Raw genomic sequence first — 26260 nt, forward strand, 5'->3', positions numbered from 1 at the left:
TTAAGGCCAATGATAGACAGGAACACCTCTCAGGTTTGGTGAAAAACTACATGTTCAAATTGTTCATTTTTTCATGTGATCCTGGATTTGTGCTCACTTCTTTTCACACAGAAAATACCCCTGTCTTCCTAGGTATCATCCACTGTCAGTTTTCCCAAGCTAATTTATTTTCAGCCTCCGTGCTTTTCTTAGTCACATCTATGACTCATCTTGTCAGTCAGTATCTCTCTTCCTGTGTCCTCCTCCTCTTAGCTTTCACGTTATTTCTAACTTCCATCTAATCTTCTGCTCTATCTGTTACTACTTATCAGATTCAATGCAATCACATTGAATCAGCAAATCTTTATTGATTTGTGTGTTAGACACTGTACTGGTCTCTGTGAGAATAATTACTGTTCTCCCTGCCAAGGCTCTTAAACACATCATAGCACAAATTAACCACATTTGAAACTGTAAGGGATGGGGTGTAATTATTGCAGCATCTATAAATCAAATCACAACATTGCCAGTGAGGTCTGAGGGGATTGCTTTATCAATAATGAGATGATGTTCCAGAGTTCCATTTATCTCCTAAAGTTAACTTCTCCACATTCTGAAGGATGAAAAAAAGGACATATCAAATTATCTTAATTGTCCAGGCATAGTAACTGCTATAGTAAAGTCAGGAAATACAGATAAATTAACTTTTTAGAAGAAAAGAGGAAAACAGATAAATATGCCCTCACCACTTCTTTGAAATATTTCTTTCAAATGAGGTATATTTAGTCTCTGGAATGGAAGAGGGGAGATTGCATTTAACTGTATTAGAGCTCGTTTACCTTCAGTAAAACAAGCTTCTGGTTTAAGGTCTTCCTCGGGTTCAGTTTCAGCTTGTTCACCTTCTCGGGGTGGAGCAACATCGACTGTACTTCCTTCAGATGAGCTGGTTGCATTTAATTTCTGGAAACAAAACCCCATTGCAAAGATGTGATTTTTCTCCCCTTTTATTCAGCTAATTTGGAAATGCTCTGTCATGGTGTGAAAAAATGGTAGTAGTAGTGATAGTATTTGACTCTATTAACATTACTGATAATTATATACTAATAATTTAACATAATTAAAAGTTCTACAATGTAACTACTGACTTGATTCAGACAAAAAAAGGTTAGACAGCATTCAACTTTGGTGATTTGGGAATGATGGATTATATTGATTAACTTGTTTATAATCTCCATTTGTTTATGGATGCCATATGAAAATAATTTAATACATTAATACTTAGGCCAAATCAAGAATGGTTTGATGCAAGTTTGGTATACTGACATTCATTATGGATTACAGTAATTAAAATGCTTCAGATCAAATTGTAATTTCTACTTTTCCAATGGAAATTTTCAGAGGGCAAAGAACATTACCAGTTGTCTGTAACTACTGTCCATGTTTCTGTAATTTTAGAAAGGAAGAATGGCACATTAACATTAGTCACAGTCATTATATTTTAACTTTGAGCTATATTTTTCTCTGGCTTACATAATTTCCCTCTCACTTTACTAGCAGAAAAATGATGGCTCTATTTCTCCCCATTTCTGAGCTGCTTAAATGAATCCAATACTTGCCAAAGAATTCTAAACGAAATGGAAATTTCTTCATAAATGACATTGTCCAGAATCTGCAGACTTTCATTAGGAGCACATTCTGAATTCAACATGTGATCAGGCTGTGAATTTTTCCTTTAAATAAATCATTGTGACATGCCACATGGCTAGGAAGAGCCACTTCAATGTTGCAAAAATAAATATCTAGTAAGTACTCTGATATTACTTGGGAAGACACTATAGATGTGCAATGTTTTATGAAAAGTGATGCAGAGACATGACAAACAGCACAACCCAGGCAATGTAAAGCTTTTAGAATGAAAGAACATGGACACATTAATGGTTTCCAAGGCCCCATTAACTTTAGTAGCTAAGTAGTTGGGTCACTCTGCCCTAGCCCCTGAAAGAGTAAATGTGTTATTGAACAGTGCCTAGATGACTCCCTAAATGTAGGTTGTATTGGAGGAAACTTGGCTCAAAATTCTTGATTTATTGAAATCATAATGCAAATGTAGTTTAGTACTTTATAATGTGAACTGTTTGAAGAATTGTATCCAGATGATACTTTCTGTGGTATTACCTTGAGGATGAGATTAACCATGTCCAACTAAATATATTATGAAAGTTACCTCAAGTCAAAATATAATATTATAATAAAATATCTTCTAGTCTGGAGTATACTAAAGAGAGGCATGAGGCCAAAATTTCTGGCTGATGGTTCTTAGGATCATTATAGTACGAGAATTTTTACCACTAAATTCTGCTGTTTTTTGGAGAGGTGGAAGACCAAGACATACTTTTCTCTCTCAGGATTTTTCTGTTTCTTACAGCCAGAATATCTTTATTCTTTTAAGAAAATCCCAGGAAAGCTACTGCTGGATACAATTGTAGCAGCTTTGATATAACCAAGAAAATACTAGATAATTGTTTGGACTCGGCAATGAACTCTTCCCTTCTAATTTCACTGGTGGTTTATGGGTTAGACACTATGACATTTGATAAGTGGCAGCAATAATATCCACTGCATAAAGAAAACCAGTAAGAAACCAAATTATTTTGAAATTAGTTATAAAAAGCTTCATATTTCTTCTTCCTTTTGGCCGATCCAAGCTGAATAACTTTTTTTGAGCCTTGTCATGATCCACTCCTTCATGAAACCTTTCTTTCTTGCATGATTTCTCCATGCTTAATTTTATAGAACATTTAGTCCATAATACTTGTTTGTGTTGACCAAATATTCTCATAAATATATTTATAAATTATATATGTACATAAAGTTATATGTTTATGTACATGTAGATATATAAAAATGTACACACATACACATATATTATACACCAAAAGATCCAAGCACAGAATAGACACTAAATAGTTATGTGATTTTATGAAAAGTGAATAAATGAATGGTTGAATGCATTTTGTTATTACTGTTATAGAGAGAATTATAGTGTTTAGATAATTTGATCTTTTAATTTTGATACATAACTCAACTGTGGTCTTTACAGAAGTCTGTTTAATTGTATTAGAAAATGCATTTTCTTAACTAATAAGAATTATTTAATTAATAATATTTTAGTGATAAAAAAACATATTTCCAAAATGTTTCTCTAAAATATTGGCAGACAGTCAATAAAGAAATCTGAAGGAAGAAAGTAATAAGTGTATATGTATATAGGGCGAATACACATATACTTTTCCACTTGAAAACTTTAGAAAGTATACTCACCCTTCCCTTCTTATTTTACCACTGCTAATACAGTTGTGAGATGTTCAATTTTTTGCATTATAATTCTCTGCCATATATTATACAAATGTCTTATGTTTAAATACAAATACTTATTTAAAGCAAATCTTTCACAGCACAAGTAACAGTAGCCATTAATCTGAATGACACTCTTCACCAAGTATCGACCTCTGGATGTGTTTTTGTACTGTCTTTAGATTATAAACATTTGTGAATGTGGTTAACATGTTTAAAATAAATAATTTCAATTTTCTAAATTGCTATGACTGTCATATACATTGTAAAGCAGAGAGTGTCAGTATGTGAGTTAGTTTGCCTCCATCTGCCTGGCCTTATGAATCATAGTATGTTTTTTGAAAACAGATAAGGAAAAAAACTCTGCATGTTTTCGCTCTTCTCAAATGAGCAGAATCCATTTTACATGGAGAACTGTTTCACTGTTATCCAGGATTTTTTCTGATCATAGGCTAATAAGCTCATTAGTCTTAAGGAAGGTAAGCTCCTTAAGGAATGTTCGGAGACTTGTAGACCCTCATGCACCGAAGCTAAATAATAGTTGGTAAGCTGGTGTTCATGTCACTAAGATGCGTTTTTGGGTGGCTCCTTTCCCTTTAAAGGAGTTTAATACAGTTAATTCTTCCTAGTTGGAGGATTCAGGCTTATTAATGGTATAATCTTCATAGGCCACATTTTTGTCATAGGAAAGGACATACATTTTATTCTGTGAAGTTATAAAAATATTGTATCCACTACATAATTTTAAAGTTGTGAATTTACCTACATTTATAAATTAAAGTTTAGACTGTGTTCTTATTAAGTTACAGCAACTTACCAATTATGATGTACTGCCTGATAAGCTGTAGTCACTGGATATGTAAAGAATTTTACTGCTGTATTTAAAAATTTTTAAATTTATACCCTAGAAAACTACTTAAGCATTTAAAATTCTATACATAGGTATAATACTATATACATAATTTAAACTTCTGGAAATTAAGTCCAACATTTTGGCATTCATATTCTGATAGAGGGTAGTTTGTGATACATTTTATCATAGCCATACCAAAATGACTTCCAAATTTATTTAAAAGCATGTAACTGATTTAAAAGCAGGTGACTGGTGATAAATACAAAGAATAACTTACTTTCTTTAAATTGCCATAGCTGTGATACTACAACGATAAAAAAAAAAAAAAGCAAAGAAACTTGAAATGAAATTTTCCACATTAAGGAACTTGATGACTATGCTAAATAACTAAAAATAATACTTGTTCTGAAGTAGTTAGAAAAATATAATTAGGTATATAGGCATAACAATAGAAAGATTGCATATAAAATCACATAGTACAAGCTCATCACTTATCTTCTTGTACTGTTTTCTCCCTATACCTCAATATTTTATGGCACTTAAGGCTAAAATCTTCCATCCCTTGTAGAGATTATTGAGTCTACAGAGGGATGATGGCTTATGCTGTACAAATGCATATTGGAAAGCAGGTTTGAAGATGCAACATTCTCCAGGCCTAATTCAGCCACAGAAAACATGCCTGGCTGTAGCAGAAGCCCGGCGCAATGCTGTGGAAGCCGCACGTTGATCCAAGAACCATGTTCTCAATGACATGGTACCTGAATACGAAGTTTTCAAGAATGTCAGCTGCAAATACCACTCATAGGAAATGAGAGAATCAGTACCCCAAAGACCATTTTCCCCCTAGTAACATGGACTTATATAGAAATTGCCCCTTATGATGAACGTGGCTGTTGATTTTTATCCAATTAAATAGTGAAATTTAACTTTCAGAGTCAGAAGAGAATGTTAGCAACTGGCCTACTTCCACTGAAATGCGCTCACATTTCATTTATTTTCAATCAGCTATCAAATGTTTGACTCTCACAAAGTGCTGTATGATTCAAAAGGCAAAAATAAAAGATTCAGCCATTACAGATTGCCTTTAAAATCTAGCCATTTCTTTCAGAGCTTCTGGGTTTTGTCTTGCAAGTAGAAGACGAAAATCTTTTGGTCACATATTCTATCAGGGCCTTAGTCTGATCTTTTGGATATGTCTATCCATATCTTGACTTCAAGATATTTTACTTCAAGACTAGGTAGCTGCATAGTGAGTCCATTGGGCTGCCTGTCCAAAGCAGGAAGAACAGGACTAAAACCAATAGCTCTTTTTTCTGAACCACATATTAAATGGTTAAACACATAAGCCATTTCTATTCGGTTTGACTTCAACATACTTTAAATATGTAACAGCCCTGGTGCTCCTTTTATTTTAAAAGAGCCTTATTGAGAACGCAATATATGAAACTGAAAATAATTAGATGGTAGTTGAAGAATAAGCTTAAGGAGCATCCAGCAGGTAAAAGAAAAAGTTATCTTAAGACACACAAAAATTTCTATCTACACTTGCCTTAATTGAGTTTTATTTCAACAGAAGTACACTAAAGCAGCAAAACAGTTCTCTAAAGGTTGAGATGGGTTTAAAATGGCTACTCACACACCCATCTGGGTCTGGAAGAGTTGTCTCACATTCAGTTTCAAAAGAGCATTTGGAAGATACTGAGAATGTAACAGAAATTAGAAGCTAGAGGTATTCTCCCATTGCTTTCTAGATCCTGAAAACACAGCACAGGGCCTTTTCTACAGAGGGGTGAGCTTGGGACCGTAGTCAAGCATCAGTTTCAAAGTTTCCGTAAAGGCTTTGAAAAGGAGGGAATCCTGTTGTAAACATTAAATGAAAATTTTCCAGCACCATTTATTTCTATCTTGCTTGTGAAAAAAAAAGTCATATTTTCTTCAATGACTAATAATATTGTTTTACTCCTAAAACTAAAAAGTCATTGGTAAGTTAATTACATAAATCACCAGGACTGTATTTTTTCTATTTTTATTAGTAATTTTATGTCTGAATTTGTTGCATTCTACAACTAATTCTCACTTATCCGTAAGAAGAAGAGAGTATGTATAAATTAAACCTAGAAACAAACCTCAGACTCTAATCAGGCATTTTTTTTTCACCAAAAGCCTTGAAAACTGCCAATACTCATGAACTTTTCACTTTTGCTTTATAATTTCCCTTCAAGAACTCTCAGTCTGGCTGAGATTCCAATAAGCAATGATATCAGATAGGAGAAAGTTGTGTCAAGAGAATAAAGATTTATTTAATCTACAAACCTATAATAATTTTGGATATATCCTTAACTCCTCATAAAACTATAATTAATAATTGATAATCAAAAGTAGGGAATTCTCCAAGTCCCTTTTTTGCCTGCTCAGTTTTGGGTAGAACATTTAGGGAGAAATTCATAGATCAGGGATATAAAAATACACTGAATGAGTTACTTAATAATGAAGATGCAGTGAACTTTTCCTATCTCATTTCAAGATGCTTTTCATCTTTTAATTACTTTACAATGATCATTTAGGGTTTTGCAGACACATGACTTAACAACTTTCCCAAACTACGTGAAAATCCAAGCTATGTGGTGCCCAAATGCATACAGACTACGGCCCTTCATATCCAAAAACTCATGATCACGTTACTCTTTTTTTTTTTTTTTTAACAGAGGCTTTATCCCAAAACTTGAAAGCAAACATTTCCATCTGGAGCACATAAATTGGATGGATTGAAAATTATATTCATATATCTGAATATAATGGTCTGAAAATGGCAGCACTGTAAAAAAAAAAAAAACCCTGTGAGGCTCATTTTGGTAATACGACTTATAAGGGCTGAATCAACAACAACAAAAATTTGTGGTCTTATTTTAATGAAAGTAAAAGCAGAAAAGTAACAAAAAAGCATGCTCTCAAGTTCTTGACTATATTGAACTTTAAACATTTCTGTCATGTTTTAAAATAGATATAAGCCCTATAGAGCATGCAATGATTACTTTTAAAAGCCTAAAAAGGCTAAACTGGAAAATCATTAGCAGAATCAAATATGGTGTTGGGGCTGCCCGTCTTGCCTGACCATGCTGTGATGTGTCACACAATTCAGCAGAGAGCAGCTGGGCACGTCTAGCACTTCCTTGCCATGGCAGGGGAAGGAATATAGCTGAGAAGCATGCAGGCCAGTCAAAATTTATTTAGAAAGTGATTGTACATGTACAACTTGCTTGGGTAACCTGGGTAAAAGTGGTGGCACGAGCCTCTGGCTGGTTAAAAAACACCAGAATTGCATTCTTGATGGCGCCAGCTTGATTTTACTCCTGTGAGAAGTAAGAATGGTAAGCAGTGAAGGTCACAGTATGATATTGCTAGATTGTGCTTTGGAATTCAACTTCAAAAATGATTCTTAAGAGCATTTATTCTATGTCTTTCACCTAGGAAGACCATGAAACCTTCTAAGAACTAAATTATAAAAATCCATAGTTATATAAAAAGGTCAAGAAATCATGTTTATGTGAGCTTGAAATATATAAAAGCAGACAAAATTCTGCCTTATGTCTTTTCACAAGATATGTATAATTCCAAGTTTTTCCAGAATATAAAGATCATTATCTTGAAATCCATACCTTCAATTTTCTTATTTTTTCATGCAAAGTTTTATATTTATTTCCAAACCAATCTGTTTATGTTAGTGGTCCACATAATAGATACGTATATATTATATAATGTATATAATAACAGCAATTCATATTTTTAGCTCTAAAAACTTCTAGAGATCATTTTCCCCAACTGTGCTATAGCTAAATATATTTTATTATGAAAATAACTGGAAGCAATAGAGTAGCTAGAGTTTTCAGATATCATCTAAATTAATGATTAATTTACTGCCTCTTCTTAAAGCAGAAATGTGTTGCAAATTTTTTTTTCTTTTCTTTCTTCCTTCCTTTTTTCGAAATGTATCATTCTGTTAGGTTTAGCTTGTATGATTTTTCACTTTGTCAGCAAAGAGAAAGGCTATTCTGTGGGCTCCTCAAAGACCAACCCAATGTTCTTTTTTTACTTGTGTTCAAAAAGCTAAGAAGCATGACCCAAAATGTCACTTTATGGATATATTATTTTTAATTTGTGTGTGTGCAATGGCTATTAAAAAAGAATAACCCAGCTAACATAAATGTGAATCTGAAGTGTGACCTGTGTTCAACACCAGCTGTTTTCAGCTCTAAACTGAACTTTGCTGGAATTTACCTAAATTTGCTCTATAGTGCTGTATTTTGCTTTTATTTTTAAAATCAGTGTACAGTTGACCCTTGGACAACACAGGTTTGAACTACACAGGTCCACATCCACACAGACTTTTTTCAGTAGTAAATACTACAGTACTACACAAACCTCAGTTGGCTGAATCTGCAGATGTGGAACTCTAGGTATGGAACCATGTATGTGGAAGGCTAACTGTGAATTATACTCAGATTTTCAACTAGGCACAGGGTCAGCTCCCCTAACTCTCATGTTCAAAGGTCAACTGTACTTTTAATCTTTGTGTGAGCATATATGAGAATTGCCCTATTACTCTTTCAAGGTTTTTTGGGTACTAATTTAAAAAATCATCCACGGAAAACTTACTGTTGAATTTAATTTTACTGTGTAAAATAATTTGAAATTTTGTTCTAGCTTCATAGAGGTATTAATTTTATATTTACTTTGATGTATTTTCCCTCTAATATATCTATACATTTTAAACAAGTTTATTGCATTCTGTAATTGGATTCTACGTATCCAAAACTAGTTTGGAAGACAACAGAATGGCTATAAAAATTAAAAAAAAAAGGAATTTTTGTTCAGATAATAAAGTGTTTTCCAGGGCTTGAAAATGAAGACATTGTAACTCATTATTCCAAATTTATGATTTTTTAGCTATTAAAAAGACATGACAACAAGGCAGTGTTCATCTAAAACAATAATTTGAAATATTTGTGCTCATTATAGAGTTTTTGAAGTATTCTGGAAACCAACTGTTTGGTAAAAAGAAATTAAGCTATGTAATTTCCTTAAGTCCAATGTTATAAAACCTACGCTACTAATGTAACAAAAGTTTCTCTACCTCTTTGGCTTTTCTGTCTCTTCTTGACCCCAGGCTAGTCTTGTCCTTAGTCTTCCCTTATTTTCCCTTTGTGATTAATTCCTTGGTGATCTGTATTTTCAAGGAATCAGATGATTATGAAATCTGTGTAATCAAATCTACTTTTAAACCCTGACTGCTCATCCAGGCTCTTGTTCCCATTATATCCCACTTCAAATTCAGTATGTCCCAACCAAATTCCTTCTCTTCCCCCATAAACCTGGTAACCTTCCTAAAAAGGCCATTTCAGACAGTTGCATTACCATTTTCCCAATTTCCCAGATTATTTCCTGGGCTTTTCAAATTACCTGTTAGTCTCAGTTTCCAGACTTGTTACCCTAGCCTGGAATTTCATCACCTCATTATTATCAAATGATTGTTACCACAATCCATAAGATAACCCTTATACCTCATTCTAAACTGTTTTACTCATTGATATCAAGTAAATTTTCCTAAAACATCACTTTCCCTGGGCTTTTCCCCTGCTTCAGAACAAATAGCTCCTTATTGACTGTGCAGCCAATTCCAAGCTCTTTGACTTACTTCAAAATCTATATAATCTGAAATTGCCTTACTCACCCAAACATATTTTCCACTGTCTTCTCAACCAATACTTTATTCATGCTGATTATTACACTCTAATACTAAGCTCACTGTCACCTCTGGCTCTTGTTTAGTAGGTTTCTGCTTTTTGCTTTCTGTTCATGTATTTGACCTAAACTTTGAGGCCTACTTCAGTTTTATCTTTTCCATTTAGCAACTTGCTATGTTCTCGTGTTCTCAATATCTATAAACTTATTTATATTCAGTCCTGCAGGATTAAACTTTTAAATACGTCTTTAATGATTTTGTGAGTTAGTGTTAGCTTCCTCAAAGGTGTTGAGATTTCCCTGAAGAGGGGTTATGTTATGAATGTCTCCTTTAACTCTTTCTTACCCTTAGTATCCAGCAGACTGCTGAGTTCACAGAAGTGCTCAATAAATGCTTATTAATTAGTTGATGATTTTCTTAAATAAATCTACATCAAGTGGTGGAAAATAAAATTACAATTGAATTCTTATTTTACCAGAATGAACAACACATAAATTAGAATTGAACTCATTAAGATGACTTTGAGTGGAATTTTAGAGAAAGAATGTTATACCTCATTTTGTATGTATTTTTGACTTTTTAAAATTATTTTAAAATTTACTATTATAATATATCTTGGAAGTTCTGAAATGCCTGAAAAAAGGATCATGAAGCTATGAGTTGTGACAATGTCAGCTGCTTACTACTTATACAAATTCTGTTGATACTGTTACTAAAGAAAGAGGGTTCCAAAATATGCTCACAGAATCAGACATCATTTGTCTGATTTCTATGGTGTCAGTATTATACCCTCAAGCTAAAACTTGTCTTTTATAATTCTGTGCTATACTTACTTCCTCATGGTATATTAGAAGTTCATAAATAAGTAATAGTAAAAAAAAATTAGTCCTATTCTCCATAACACAGAATTGCAGAATTAATACCATGGAGCTACTATCATAGGATCCTAAGAATTCTAATCATACAGTAAGAACAGTTTCCTTCCTTCTTTATTTTAAATAAGTAGTAATATAATAGTAAGAACAGCTTTTCAGACTACAGATTAACTATAATCCTCAAGTGGAGCTTTTCTAAGTAGTTCTTAGTGTTTTCAAGTTAATCTGGAAGACTATAAATTTGCTCATCCTTGACTGGGCTAAATGTAATCAGTGCTACTTTTACTTAATATGTGTAACATTTTCATAAATGAATAACACTCTTATCATAATCAATAAAACTTTTAGAGGTGAACAAAAACTACACAAAACTTTCATATTAAAAAATCATAGCAAAACTTAGTATGTTATAGAAAGTAAGGAGATGACACTTTCACACTGATCAATAAAACGTGGCTCATTGATTTTTCCAGAAAGCACAATGTAATGAAGAATAGAGTGTTTAAATAACATCTCTTTTTTGGAAGACCACCTTTTAAATCAGACTTTCAAACTATCAAGAAGATAAATATACTAATTATTCAGAATGATGACGTCCTGTGGAAAGCTGGAATTTCAATGCATGGAATTCCCAATAAAGAATATGTCATAATTTCTCAACATTACCATATATATATATATATATATATATATATATATATATGAACTTCAATTCATCATTAAATAATGCATGTAAACACTGTAAAATATCAGATAACTGTAGTGCAGGGTATTATAGGAAATGCAACAAAAACTTTAAAAGCATTCTTACCTCTTTGCTTTCTTCTAGTTCTGACTCACTGCTGAACTCTTCAGTATTTAAGTTTTCAAAGTCAGACTCTCCAACAGCAATTGGCACTGTTACAGTGAGGCTCGGATTGTTTATGAATGACATATAATCATTTTCATCGATTACATATTTTTCAACACTGCTTCCGGTACCCACACCACTGGTGGTTCCATTCCCATCTTTAAGATAATTAAGCTCTTTGCTTATTTCAATTCCAGTATTATTGGACACACAGCTGTCTATTTTGTTGCCTTCATGGATTTCTAGAACTTTCGGCTTTCTGAAAAAAGTTTTTTGGAAACACTCTCGTATCTTATTTTTCACATAATCAATTCCCTTTTGCATCCTTCCTACAGCAATCTGGAGATTGTTCATTTCATTATCATCATCAGTAGCAGCAAGATTGTCCGAGCTAAATGAACTCAACAATAAGGCCAGAAAGAGGTTCAGAACCTAAAAGAAGAAAAGAAAATACGATGCATTAATATTGAAGTATGTAAAAACATAATAGCTTAAACAGGGAACTCATAAGTCTTTGTTAAAATTAATTCAACAAATGCTTCTTGAATACTTACTACATTTCAGACACCTTGTCTCAATCATAACACTATTTAAAGGACCTGATATCCTCTACCTGCTGTAAGGGCAAAATGGTAAAACAAGCACCTTTTCTTTCGAACTGAGGACAGCAGGAAAACAGAGCTTCTAAGATTTAAATTGTGTCTTCTCAGGGTTGCCAGTGAAAAGACAAAATCCCATTTTTGTGGTTTTGGCCAATGAGAAAAAAAGAAGTATTTTCATTTTAGTCATTTTACTTCATTTTATCAGTTTGTCTATGGAATGTCTAGCTTCATGTATGTAAATAATAACTTTATTTATTTAATAGCCTGGTGGGTAAGTGTTAAAACAATATACTAGAAATATAAGTTTCATTGTCCAATGGCCACAAACTTTTATAGCAGAAATTTCTAAATGCAAATTATATAAAGTTTAACACATTTCCCATCAATAGACTGTGAAATGTATTTGTCCAAATAGTTTAACAGATAGAGAAATATCTAAAATTACTCCCGGATTTAGGCTGGACCCAAATAATGTAAATTACTTTTCTTTTTCCTTTTTAATTTTCACAGAAAATATGAATAAATCTCAGGGTATCATTGAGATACATGGGGAAAGTATTACCCAATTATCTGATAAAATATGATTAATACAAGAATAATTCATAATAGCTGACTCAAAATAATATTTATAGGACTATAAGCTTTAAGTGTAGTTACTGAGTTTCAAAACATGCTACATGGTAGGAAGGCACATACTAAACCAGAAGCCCAGTTTGTTTTCTTATTTTTATATCAGATTTGTTCAGAATCTAGAGCTTCCTAATTTACTGTTCTGAAAAAATACTGCCTGTCCACAATATACCACAAGCCTCTAAGCAATCTCATTTGAAATGTACTTCTCTAAGGAAGGTTCAGTATGACAGCATAAACACTTTGTCCATACATAATTGAGAAATTTATGTATTAAAACATGTAAACGTATAAATTGTGCTTTTACATTACTGCTTTTAAGTCAGAGCTAGAAGTAAGTCTTTTAAATCTGGTCAATGTCCATACCTGTGAATAACTTAAACTGCAATAATTTATTTTCCTTTAATAAAACAAATTCAGGGAAGAATATATTTAGTCCCCTTCCAAGTCATTTGGATACTTACAATACATAGCTAAAATAGAGTGCTCTATTTCATCGAAATTTGTCTTCAAAATTTGGTAATATGAGACATGTCTCTGTGTAAGCAAACAGTATGAACTATGAATGTATAAAGAACAATTTCAGTACAGAGTAGTATTTTTTTTAGAATTAGTGGAGATTATTATCTTATCAAAATAATATTAGGACAAAAAATAATGCAGGCCATAAAAATAATGTTAGGACAAAGTTAATCTTGATGATAAAAACATTTCTTTGAAGAAGGAAACCAAAAAACTAATATTTTTGTTCCCAGACTTTCACAGATACATCTCATTTAATCCTCACATAAATCATAAGACTTTAGTTTTGTTATTCCAGTATCATAGCTGGGGAACTTGAGCCTGAGAGAAGTTAAGTAACTTGCCTATGCTCAGAGTGCTAGTGTTGGGATTTGAGTCTAGGTTGTTGATAAAACCACACGTGTCTGCTGCATCAGGCCACCTTCCTAGGTACTGTTTGATCTTGTTCTTAATTATGAGTGTTTGCAATACATACGTACCACAAGGTTTCCAATGACCATGACCAACATGAAAACAATAAGGCACATGGTTTGGCCAGCGACTTCCATGCAGTCCCACATGGTCTCTATCCACTCTCCACACAGCACTCGGAACACAATGAGGAAGGAGTGGAAGAAGTCATTCATGTGCCAACGTGGAAGTTGACAGTCACTAGAGATCTTGCAGACACATTCTTTGTAGCTCTTACCAAAGAGCTGCATGCCGACCACGGCAAAAATGAAGACAATGATGGCCAACACCAAGGTGAGGTTACCCAGAGCTCCCACAGAATTGCCAATGATCTTAATTAGCATATTCAGGGTGGGCCAGGATTTTGCCAACTTGAAAACTCGAAGCTGTAATCAAGTGAAAACATACTCTTAGTAGTAATCACAATATAATTTTAAAAGTTATTTAGACATTGTTTTATCAGTATGCTATATTGTAAACCCACCTCTGAGCAATATAAAAATCTCAAACCATACTAAACAAATTCAGATCCAGAAAAAAAGTGTTGATAATACTGGAATTGTAAATCAAATCACATCTATCTGTCTGTCTATCTATCTATCTATCTATCTATCTATCTATCTATCTATCTATCTATCTATTTATTTTAGGTATTAGATTTTTCATCTCTAAAGTCCTGTTTGGTTTTTTTTATTTTTAAATTTTTTGTGGAGGTTCTGGGGATTGAACCCAGGACATCGTGCATGGTAATCATGCACTCTACCACTGAGCTATACCCTCCAATATCATTTAAATGAAAAAATAAAAGAGATAAAATATGTCAGAGGTGATAAATAAAACATTTCTGATTCATCACCAGATATAACCATGAAAACAAATTAATATTTTAATTAGAGACATTTGTGAATTTAGTAAACTAATGTCACCTTCAGACTGTATTTTAGAGAGTAAAAAGAAATATTAAAAGTATGAGTTATATATTTTTAAAGGACATTTATAATTTAAAAGTAAAATGAACTAATCTGGCAAACTTATAGAGATGCTTCCTTTCAATTAGAAAAATACACATTTTACTTAATTTCCAGTAAAATTTTACATATTTTAAAATATTTTTTCACTAAGTTAAAAAAATTGTTATACCATTGTTTAAGGTGCTAATAGGATCAAATATTTTCCCGCATGTTCCTTTAAAGTAGATCCCACTTATATGAGTAAGGCTGAGAAAAAGCTAAGATTAATTGGTTGTAAAGTTTTTATTTGCATTTCTTTACAGACTTTAAAGCAAAAAATTTTTAAAGTAAATTTAAAACATAATTTTAGAAGCACAAGTGTGTTTTTAAATGTGCCTTATATAGGTAATTATTTGAAGTGTTTCAACCGTTTTTATCATTCTTGAAAAATAGTCACATTCAGCTTTAAAGAGAATATATATTTTCTTTGAAATACCTCACATATTGGTGTAAGTTTAAAATATATAAAAACTATAAAAGCGCACATTGATTCATTTTCAAAATATTATGCCAATGAAAGATAGAATATAAACATGGTCTGTGCAGATACCAGTCTGAACGATCTCAGTACAGACAGTCCCTCCACATTTGCCAGGCCAAGCTCCATCAAACTAAGGCTGACAATAATTCCATCAAAGATATTCCATCCCTCTTGGAAATAATAATATGGATCCATGGCAATGATCTTGAGGACCATTTCTGCTGTGAAGATCCCAGTGAAGACCTAAAGTAAAATAGAGATCAGTACTTCACAAGTATTGGAAAACTTTTGGTTCTGTAAGAATCTGTAAGGAATATTAAACACTTATGAGTAAAAATATCTAAAATTTAAAGTGAAGAAATGTGACAAATTGATATAAGTTTAGCATTTTTTTCCAGGGGAGTATTTTAAATGGATTTGTATTATTTAATGAATCTGCTAGATTTCTAAGACAATGCTGACTTTAAAACCTTTTATTTTTTCACATTTGATATCTGATACTAAATGATAGCTACTGAATTATTGCCCTTTTTGGTACATTATGCTTCCAACATAATCACAACCAACTTTTTAAAAGTATTGCATTAGGAACAAATCTATATGTTATTGGAAGTCACTCAAAAGTTACTTCAAATTGGTTAAAAAAAACATTTTGTTCTTGATTTTTGTGTGTGTGTGTTTTTTAAAGGCACACCATCTTCTATAGTTTTATAAACATTCCTGAAACAAGAGTGAGTTTGCCACAAATGTTTTGTAATGATCATTTCTGGATTCATGCCTCAGAATTAAGGTTAATGGATAAATAGAGCAAGGACTGCAGATTTAATTGAAAGCAGCAGGAGAACATTCTCAGTATGCATGCACCCATAATTAGTATTAATAAATTATTTGAGTGGCTGGGTAAATGTCTGTTTGACAATAGAAAGGAAATGGTTTTGTTTTTAAACTCAGAACCACAGGCTAAGAGACCCAAGGACATGAAGAACTATGAAATTACTCTTGCAAAAAATCGCTTCAAGTAATTATCTTAATTAATTATAGGCAAAAGCTGCATATTATGACTGTAACGTCAAGCTTACCACTTACCAAAGTAAATCAGCCTTTACCTTGAAGGAACTTTGTCAAAATAACAGTATCAAAATTATTTGGTTTCTTAAATATGTTAATTAAACAAAATCTTGATTCATTCTTACAAATGAGTAAATGCAGCTAATATCTCATTTCCTAATCACAGAAAGGGAAATATCCATCTCAGAAAAAATGGCTTCACTTCAGTTCATCATTCATTCACTCAAAGAGAAATAAAATGCATTTCAAGAAAGCCTAGTACATGAAAATCCACATATATGGTGGAATGCACATTAAAAGGTGAATTTTTTCATTTTATAAAAGGACTCACCATGGAGTCCTTTCCCCTGGTGAGTGTAAAATAAGTTCTTATTCATACAAATTGTATTTCTCATATAGTTTCAGGAGAAGCTACTATTTGAAATAAGCAGCCTTATTATAGAAAATATTAGTTAAATTGAGTAGAAATGATTGAGGTAAATGATCTACAAGTATCTTTTCCTACAGAAAATCATAAGATGAACTTTTCAGTTCTTCTGAAATGACTAGAAAATGTCCTGCATTATAAAAACCTATGCCTTCAATTTATATTCTTTTATCTAAAATTTAATCCCAGCATGAAACTTCTCTTTAAAAATAACATTTTAATTACAATTTGCAATTTAATATCATAGCTATTTATCTCTTTAAATGTTTTCAATTCAGGCCTTAAAAATCACTGGTACTGTTTTTGGTACATTTTAATCTAGTTTATCATTGTCAATGATTAAGAGTTTTTAGAGTCTTCCTCATTCTACCAAAGGTCAACCCAGGATATTGATTATGATGCCTATGTTTACATAACTTTAAAACTTCATCAAAAATGGCAGCCTCTGGATATGTACACAATTTTGTACAAAAAGCCCATGCATGGTTTATAAACAATGCTAATGTGTGGTTTATAAACATACATTCTGCTGCCATTGAATTTCTGAATCACAAAGAATTTTTAAGATTCAGACAATTAATAAAAACATATTACAAGTTTATTGCTTGGATTTAGCCTAATTATATTTTGTCTTCTGCAGAGGCATTTTGTTTTTTGAAACTTTGAATTATATGCTAAAGTAACCATTCATTCATTCATAAGACATTTCTGAGCACTTACTAGACATTGTACTAGGCTTTAAAAATACAATACTAATTAGGAAATACAAACCTGAGATTGCATAAACCTAGTTCATTTAGGCTGATAAATTTCTTATGGACAACAGATAGCTTTCCTAAGCCAGCTGCTTTAATGAGGAGATAAATTCAGTGAAAAGTTCCTAGCCTATCGTACGTGATGACAGAAGACAACTAGTAAAAGTATAAATGCTAAAGGTATTGATTAGAATCATCTTGGGAATCTGGACCAAGAGTAAACAAATGTTGAGTATTTTGAGTTGTTTTGGGGAGTACAGGACTTGGCATGATCAAATGTTAGAGTTTAAGGTCTCAATTTAGGACTGGGGAAGTTTCTTTATTGAGAACTTATAGGAAAGTTCTGTTGATACATTAAAAAGGTATAAATGTTTGTTCTGAAGGCTGAAGTTTGAATGTTGGGTCTTTGACCTGTACTTGCCCAGACTGACATTCCATTTCTTTGTAGTGAACTTAATGTAACTATAGCCTCCTTTTGCTCCATTACTATTAGCTTCTTGTTTTAATAGTTATATTTTTATCATCCTCATGCCTTTTGGATTTGTGTTTTTAACTATTTGTTGTTGATTTTTTGGAGGATGAAATTTAAATATACTTAGAGAAAAATCGTGGGAAATTGTTTAACATTTATGATTTTCTTTTCCCTCATCAAATGAGGATATTGAGATGATTCATCAGGTCTGTGTCTAATATTCTTGGCTTTCTATCAATATTGTATTGTTTAGCAATTTTTATTAGAAATTTTGGTGTAAATATAATAATTGTTACACAAGAGCCTTTTTAGTAGTTGTTAGAGGGAGACAACAAAGGCAGTTTTACATTACACTAGGAAAGGCCAAATAGCACTCTTTCATTGGTGCAAGAGGCCTCTTAGATGAGTTATTGGATTTGGTTCCCAAGTGTTTTATCTTTCAATAAACAAGAGCCATTTTTTTTTTCTTTCAAGGAGTTATCATGTCCCTTTCCTAAGATTTTGAGTTCATATCCTACACCACACCATTTAATTAAAATAATTTTGCTAATTGTGTTTCTTTAGGCTTTTATTTGCAAATAGCCTGTAGCATCCTTAGAACATGTACTTTTCTAAGTTTCCCTCTGGGTCTACCAGAATAAAGGGATATCATGAATCTTTAATTACTGGTTACAAGAGTTATAATGAGGAAAGTAATCAGTGTAGGAGCTACAAATCTCTATCGATATTTCCTGAAGAAAAAATTGCAAGTTAGTTGGAAATATTTGTATGATGAAGATATTATCTAACCTACTATGATTGATGTAAGATTTCTTGCTTACAGAATCCCTATGGTGGGTGCATGGATTTTATAATGGTTAAAGCAAAATTAAACAAAACAAAACAGAGCATCTTCAAAAAACTCAATAGAGATTTGAGGTCTCATTACTCAAATTTGATCAATCTAATCAACAGGGAAGTGATATAATTTTATATGCTCCAGAAACAGGATACAAAAGGGTACTCTGATCTAAGTAATGACTGAAAGTTCCATAACTCTTTTATGGTACATTCTTTTGTTATCAGTTTAACCAAAACCTCGATGTCCTTATTTATAAGGCAATATGCAATCATGTGAGCAGTAATAAACTAGTCCACAGAAAATTTAAATTTATTTTAACGAGCAAACTATAAACTCCCCACAAAATATGCAATGCAACATCCATCCATGGTGTATAATATAAATTCAAAGTCAGCTGTGTACCTTATAGGAATTCCTTATAGTATTTTATAAGGAATATATTCTCTCTCTGTGTATATGTATATATATTATTTTTCATGTATAAATATTATAAAGCTTGTTATGGGTATAAAATAAGATATAAGAAACTATGAGATGCCTTACACATATAGAACATTATCACTACTGCTAATAATGAGCTTTTAGCCAACAGAAACAGCCAGTTTACACATTCTCCTATTCTTATGGTTAGAAATAGTTAACTCAAGTCAACTCTGTCATCTATTCTCTTTGTCTTGATGAGTCTTGTTTCCCCAATACTACTTACCTCTTTGTTCTATAACAAACAATCTATCAGTGATCAGTCTTTCACACCACTTCCCTACCTCATTATCTCCATTGCTACTCAAAGTTATAGAATTTTAGAAGTGGGAGGGCCATGAGATCATCTAGTTCAACACATTGTACTCTTGAGAAAAGAAGATCTGTGACTTTTTCAAGACGACCCAGACATGGACAACTGGACTTGGACCCAGATTTAGTGCTTTAGTCTAGTGTTTTTCCATTTGATCATCCTATAATCTAAACTCTCTTATCCTGTGCTACCATACTCAATTGCTTAAACTTTGAAATTCTATAAAACCTCAATTTCCTGCTTCACTTTGACAAATTTCCAAAAATTCTTCCTAACTATTTAACTTCCTTCACTGTCCAATATCCTGGAAAAAATACAACAGTTAGAGCAGAACTATTTTCCGCCAGTATTTCAAAGAAAGGTTAATAGCAATATATAAGAGGAAGGAAATTGTTTATTGAGCACATGCTAGATGCTAGGCACAGTGCTAAGTGTTTTCATATTACCTCATTAGACCTTCACAACAACTCTAGGAGATGAGTATTATTATATCCGTTTCAATAATAGAAACAAAGACTCAGATTTTTTATCAGACTTATCCAGATGCTACATTATTAGTAAGCACTGGCAATAAGGTCAAACCTAGTTCCACCTGACTTCAAAGCCCATGTTCTTTCATGAAACCATGCTACATGATGCAGCCCTTTGGGTAAGAAACAACCGGATGGTTATTTATTGGGCTTCAACCATGTAAACACTATGGGAGATACAAAAGAAAAATGGGATGTGATCTCTGCTATGGAGTAATTTATGGTTGATTTGAAAAGCAAGAATTATGATACAATAAGACAATGTTTAATAAATTCAATGATGTTTTATTCACAAATGCATTAGGAGTTAAGAAAAGGGTGTTCAGTATGGACTGAGTACCATATTAGAGGAGATGAGGCTGGACTTAGACCTTGAAGAGTATGAAGAATTGAGATGGAGTGATCTGAGCCAGAACACTTTAAATCTGAATGTAGAAAACATTTTCCCATATGTAAACATATAAACATTTGTGTGGTACAGTAAAAAGGCTGTTCTGATGCGACTAGTGGTGGCTGATTAGGAAACAATGGAAAATAAGATGGTAGAGGAGGGATGGAATCAGATGGGGAGTCTTGAAAACCAGATAAGAGTGCTGAACCACAAATATAGACAATAGATACTTTAGCAAGGTGAAAGCATACTGAGTGCAGAGTACTAAAAATATAATTTTAATAGTAATAGGATTAAAAAATTGATACCTGGAAAAAAGAAATAATGGGTCTTTGTGTAAAATTGTACATAAGAAATAAAGGGAAAGCAAATCAACTGGCTATAGAATTTCTATCTTTGAAGCTAGAAGGCTCTTTGAAGCTAGAAAGCTACTACTAGAGGTAACATAAGACTGAACTGAGATTTTTTAGGACTTTTAATAAACCATGAGAAAGGTAATCTTTCAGATGTGACATACTGTGTTTAAAGTTATCCTGGAGCAATGATGTGTAACAGTTAGAAACACATGAATGGAACACAGCTTATACCATAAGGGTAGATAATTCCTAGAGTTGTTGAACTACATAGAAATATTGAGTGAAAAACATAATCTTAATGGGCAAAAGAAGAAAAGTCCAGAAAAGGAGGCAGAGATGGAGTGATTGGAAAGATCAAGGAACAAATGCAAAAAAAAAGAATCAGTATCATAGGTGCCAAAAAATGAAGAAAATCTCAAGAATCTGGTGGGTGTTCTACTGAGTCAAATAATGGAGCAAAGTGGAAGTAATTTATAGGGGTAGACATTTATGCAATTGTTTGCCCAGTATTCTCTTTTCTTTTTCTGTTAGGACTTGCTCCTCTATGTGTATAATTTCAAGTTTGCCATTTTCACATGACTCCACCCTCTGCCAAAGTTGTTTAAACCAGAGATGAGCAAGCATCAAGCTATGTATGCCAAATAGAGTCCTTCATGAGAGTTTTTGAACTGGAACTGAAAAAGCGATCGAGTCTTTTTCCAGTGCAGAGGTTACAAAATTTAAAACCAGTGAGCTATGGCTGAGCATGTTTCCTGACCTACAAATAAAAGATGCAGTGAATGTTTGTGCTACATCCGAGCCCTTGGTTAAAGCATTTCCTGAAGCCCAATTGGAAAATTACTCTTCATATGGTTTGGTAGTTCATCTTTTTCTTTCCATTCCATGAGTCAGTCTTTTATTTTCCTCTTAAGCTAGTTCTGTTTGAGTTTGAGTTCTTTTCTGTCTTGTGCCAAAAAGGAAAGTCTTGATTAATAAACTACATAAATTCTTTTCTTACTTGTTCATCCATTTCAATTTCTTCATATAGACTTAGGAAATAAACATGTCAGCATACACATACATAGATGTCTGCTCAAGTTATTTGAAGTAAAAATGTGGCTAAATTACAAATGCATTTTTACCCCCTATTTATTCTCTTGTGTGAATTCTACTGAAGCATTTGATTAGGCAGTTCAATACTATGCCCTCTTTTGTACAGAAATCAGTCTTTGTGTATACCCTTCAAAAGACATGATTTCTTCAGAAGCTGTGTATTTTCTTTGTTAAAACTGCATGCTTGTAGAGCTAGAATTAGATCTCATGGTTTTTCTGAACCTATATTTCCAGCAAGAATTACAATAAAAATTTTAACAAGTTTACAAAGTTTTAGACACCATGATCAATCAGCACGGGTGTTGGTTTCAACAATTAGCATTCATACCAGTTGAATTCTAGAACTTATCACTGAGATTCTCTGTAATAACCCTCTAAATATTTCTTCTTATGAAGAAAGAGGGTATAATTTGGGGGTTCCACACAGCACAGATGGATTTCTTCTTTGGTCTATCTGTCCCATCTCTGACAAAAGAAATAAGAAAACTTCAAATGAACTCACCAGGTTTCCTACAGTCAACACACTACTGAATTGATCAGTCATTGGGTAGTGCTCCATGGCCATGAAGAGGGTATTTAAGACAATGCAGATGGTGATGGCCAGGTCAACAAATGGATCCATAACAATTAAATTCACAAGATGCTTTACTTTTAACCATGTATCACAGCAGTCCCAGATCAAGAACATATTAGCAAATCTGTACCAGCATGGTGGACATTTCTGCCTAGATTCTTCAAGTTCTGGGGGAGCAATAAAGAGTAGGAGTAGTAAATAACAAAAACAAATTATTTGTTGTTTACATTATACATTATTTGATAAAATTGATGCTTCTACTTGGGGATGGAAATTTTATTAAATATTTTCACAAAATATTCATAAAAACGTCAAGTAAATAAACTTTCTCCTTTAATCAAGCAGAAAATAAATACTTTGGATTTAATATTTTGCCTCAAACTAACTTCATTACCTAATAACTAGCTAATTGGTCATTAAATTGCTATATTTTCTTTATCAAAACAGAATTTTAAAGTAAGCTTTACAGAATTATTAAATGTATCAATTATTATTTCTTTTGAAATCATCTTTTTAAGAAAACTGTCTAAAGCTGTGATCCTTATTAATGTGTGATGCATTCTTTCCTCTCCCTGTCTCCACATATACATTGATCTTGCACACAACAAGAATCTAGTGTGTCCTTTGTCTCAGTATATATTCAGACCTAAATCTAGTTCTGTTATTCATGCTTACTCATATCTTTAAGAATTTTATGCCTAACATATAAAAAAGATATTAGTAATTTAATGGGTGAAGCCTGTTATAAAGTAATTATTATGTGACTGTTTGGATATCCAGTACACCAACAGGATAAAATACAAAATGTAATTGAAGTTTTCCAAAGAACTAATGTTAGAAATGATTTATAATTGATTTATCAAACTGCAGTGCTGGTATAACATTCCTCCAAACTTTGAAGAAGTGGGGACTTATTTAATGAATGAACAAGGGAGTAACAGTTGCTGCCCATTCCTGTGTGTCAAAATCTACAAGCAGTTGTGTGAACTGTCCTTTGGAGGAATGTAATGGTTTCTGTGTATGTGGAAGATGGAGGGAAGATTTTTTTTTTTTAGGGTCCTTGTTGAAGTAGAGCACAGGTTTTGATTTCTCCCACTCATTCATATGCCTCCCAACCTATCACCACCTCCATGCCTGGAGAACAAATTAAAGCTTGAAAGAGATGTTTCCTTGTGCTTCTACACAACAAAACTTAAAAAAAGAAAATGTTTAATTGCTTTAGGATAATATAATATAAGGATAAATCCTCACTGATGAGACATCGAGTGGTGAAATATTACTCTGCAGATAAAAACCTGCAGATTGATATTGAGAATGGACTCAAAAAGAAATTAGGACAATATTGGTTTCTGTAATCAATGTGATGATAATGCATTCCATACATCATCTACTTAGGTCTATTATACAGTTCTAATCTTGGGTAACTGACTTTGGTAATTCTTTGGGAAGAAGGAATAGTTCCACAAAGTATATAATCATCATAGGAAGCTGACTATCCCATGGCCTTCTTACCCTCCATTGTGTTAGTCAGGATGCTGGCTATGCTCACGGCTCTTTGCCTTCCAGAGGAATCCTCTAGCATCTCCATTGAAATCTGATAAGAACTTAGTCTTCTCTTTCTGACTTCTGTTTCAGTGGTGGTGCCCTGCAAACCAAATACTGATGGCTCAAACCACCCTTTTCAATGAATAATACAACATTACATAGCATTTCTTTGGAAAATCATGCTACATGCAATTTTTTCAAGTAACAATTTTCAAGTAATAATAAAATACTGAATTTATTATTAAGTTATAAATGCTTAAAAAAATCACAGGTGATACTCTAAAGAATTGAAACAAAAATTCACCAGTTCGATGCAATTGTATAGGGCAATTATTTGCAGAAATATTTTAATTTACCTGTTCAAGTTTTCAGGGAAAATTTTCATAAACATGCTAAAGTCATACATTGTTTTATTTCATTCAAATGCAAAGTATTTTTAACTTATCTCAATGATTAATAATCAATCTTCCCCCAAAGCAAATAATAGTATTATATAGTCTCAAGGCTGAATTATTTTCTTTGAGGCTATATTGAAAATATTGACATATATGGGCCAATTATTTTCCATGCACAAACACAGATGTACAATGAAATGTGTGTGCTTTCCTGAGATTTCTTTAATTATTTCTATATGCTATCCTATAAGAAATCAAAACATTTTAGAGTCACTGTAATACTGACAGTTGTATGAAAACTGCCCATTATCAATATATTGGTCATTACAATATATAGTTTTAAGCATATGAAATCTTCAGAATATGAATATATACTTATACAATTCTGAGTGAACATACATCTGTAATAGCAATTTGGTTGTAGTGTCCATAATTTTCTGTTGATAGGTCTACTGAATTTGCAAATACGAGTTTCACCCCAGACTCTAAAAACTGGGCTCTTTTAACCTAAAGCATTTGAAAGTTAATGGTCCCAAACAATAAAATTGGTTCTAAAGATTCTGTTGTTTTCCATTCAATAGTATATTGTTTTTAAGGACTTTCATTTTGGGGAAATAGGATGATATAAGAGGCTAAATCGCCCAGGCCTTGATGATTTCAAATTGGTGTAGAATGTTATTAGTAGCTAATTTATTATCTATTATCTTTATTATCTATTATCACCTCTGGCAGAAGTTGTCCAGTAGGTGAGGTTAGAGCTGATGGTCCACCCACCAAGGAAACCACACCATTGCAATCCACAGTGCTGTGCATCTTCCCATTTGCTGGAAGCCCTGGCACCATCCTGGATGACATACTGGCCTGACTAACGTTACTGTTGCGTCGCTCTCCATGTCTGTGTGGCACAAACAGTGAGTCTCTCCTGCTCTCGCTGTCTTCAAATGTACTGTGTTCATCATCAGCAAAGTCGTTTTCAGAACCAATATCCTTTACCCGACCTCTGAAGCTGAAAATGCTTGTTTTGCTATTGCGTCGTGGGGAAAACAGGGAGCCACGGATACTTAACAGAGACTGAGGAGAGAGCAAGGAAGGAAAGAATGGGGATGGGGGACACAACTATTTAGTAAAAGTCTTAATATTGCAGAATCTATTTGCTTTTGGGTTAGAATAGTCTTGCTCTTAAACACAGGTAATCAAGTTTATAGAGAACATGTATGTTTTGATATTTTTATTAAAAACCACAATGCAAATTTAAACATAAAAGAGTGTTTTTCTGACTAAGAATCCTGATATGAAATTTACTAAGTGTACTACCACTGTATTTAATCTTTAGTTCTGTGAGGTAGATTTTGTTATCATAATGTTACAAGTGCAGAACCTGATGCTGGAGAGGTCAAATGATTCTTTTTGTAGGTGGCTTTCACTCCTAAGTCCTATTATCTGAAAGGGCATGCAACGTGGAAAATAAGTTTTGGTTCAAGTGAGACTACTAACTTAAATTTAAAATATTTGTACCAATATTTCACTTCGGGATAATGATTTAAAAACAAAACCATTATCTCTCCATTCTCTGTTTCTGAATTCTAAAAGGAAAGTACTGTTTTTTTTCTGGACCTGCTTGTCTCTATCCACATGGGCATAATAAGTCATGAAATTTAACTATGATGCTGTCTTC

General features: G+C 32.8%; 1 protein-coding gene across 3 annotated transcripts in view; it reads right to left on the reverse strand.

Annotated features, from left to right (window-relative positions):
- The window catches only part of SCN3A (sodium voltage-gated channel alpha subunit 3), a 113550-nt gene that overhangs the window by 25606 nt on the left and 61684 nt on the right, over positions 1-26260 (reverse strand). For 2 of the 3 annotated variants that reach the window (XM_045507649.2, XM_074363800.1), the window contains 7 exons: positions 25309-25656; positions 24158-24290; positions 22574-22812; positions 15416-15589; positions 13885-14241; positions 11613-12083; positions 819-939 (listed from right to left, as the gene is read on the reverse strand). In XM_045507649.2, the coding sequence (XP_045363605.2) occupies positions 819-939; positions 11613-12083; positions 13885-14241; positions 15416-15589; positions 22574-22812; positions 24158-24290; positions 25309-25656 (1843 nt within the window). The remainder of the gene's footprint in view (positions 1-818; positions 940-11612; positions 12084-13884; positions 14242-15415; positions 15590-22573; positions 22813-24157; positions 24291-25308; positions 25657-26260) is intronic. The other variant, XM_074363802.1, reaches the window with a different exon arrangement.

The sequence above is a fragment of the Camelus bactrianus genome, chromosome 5 (assembly GCF_048773025.1).
Source record: "Camelus bactrianus isolate YW-2024 breed Bactrian camel chromosome 5, ASM4877302v1, whole genome shotgun sequence".
Taxonomy (NCBI): Eukaryota; Metazoa; Chordata; class Mammalia; order Artiodactyla; family Camelidae; genus Camelus; species Camelus bactrianus.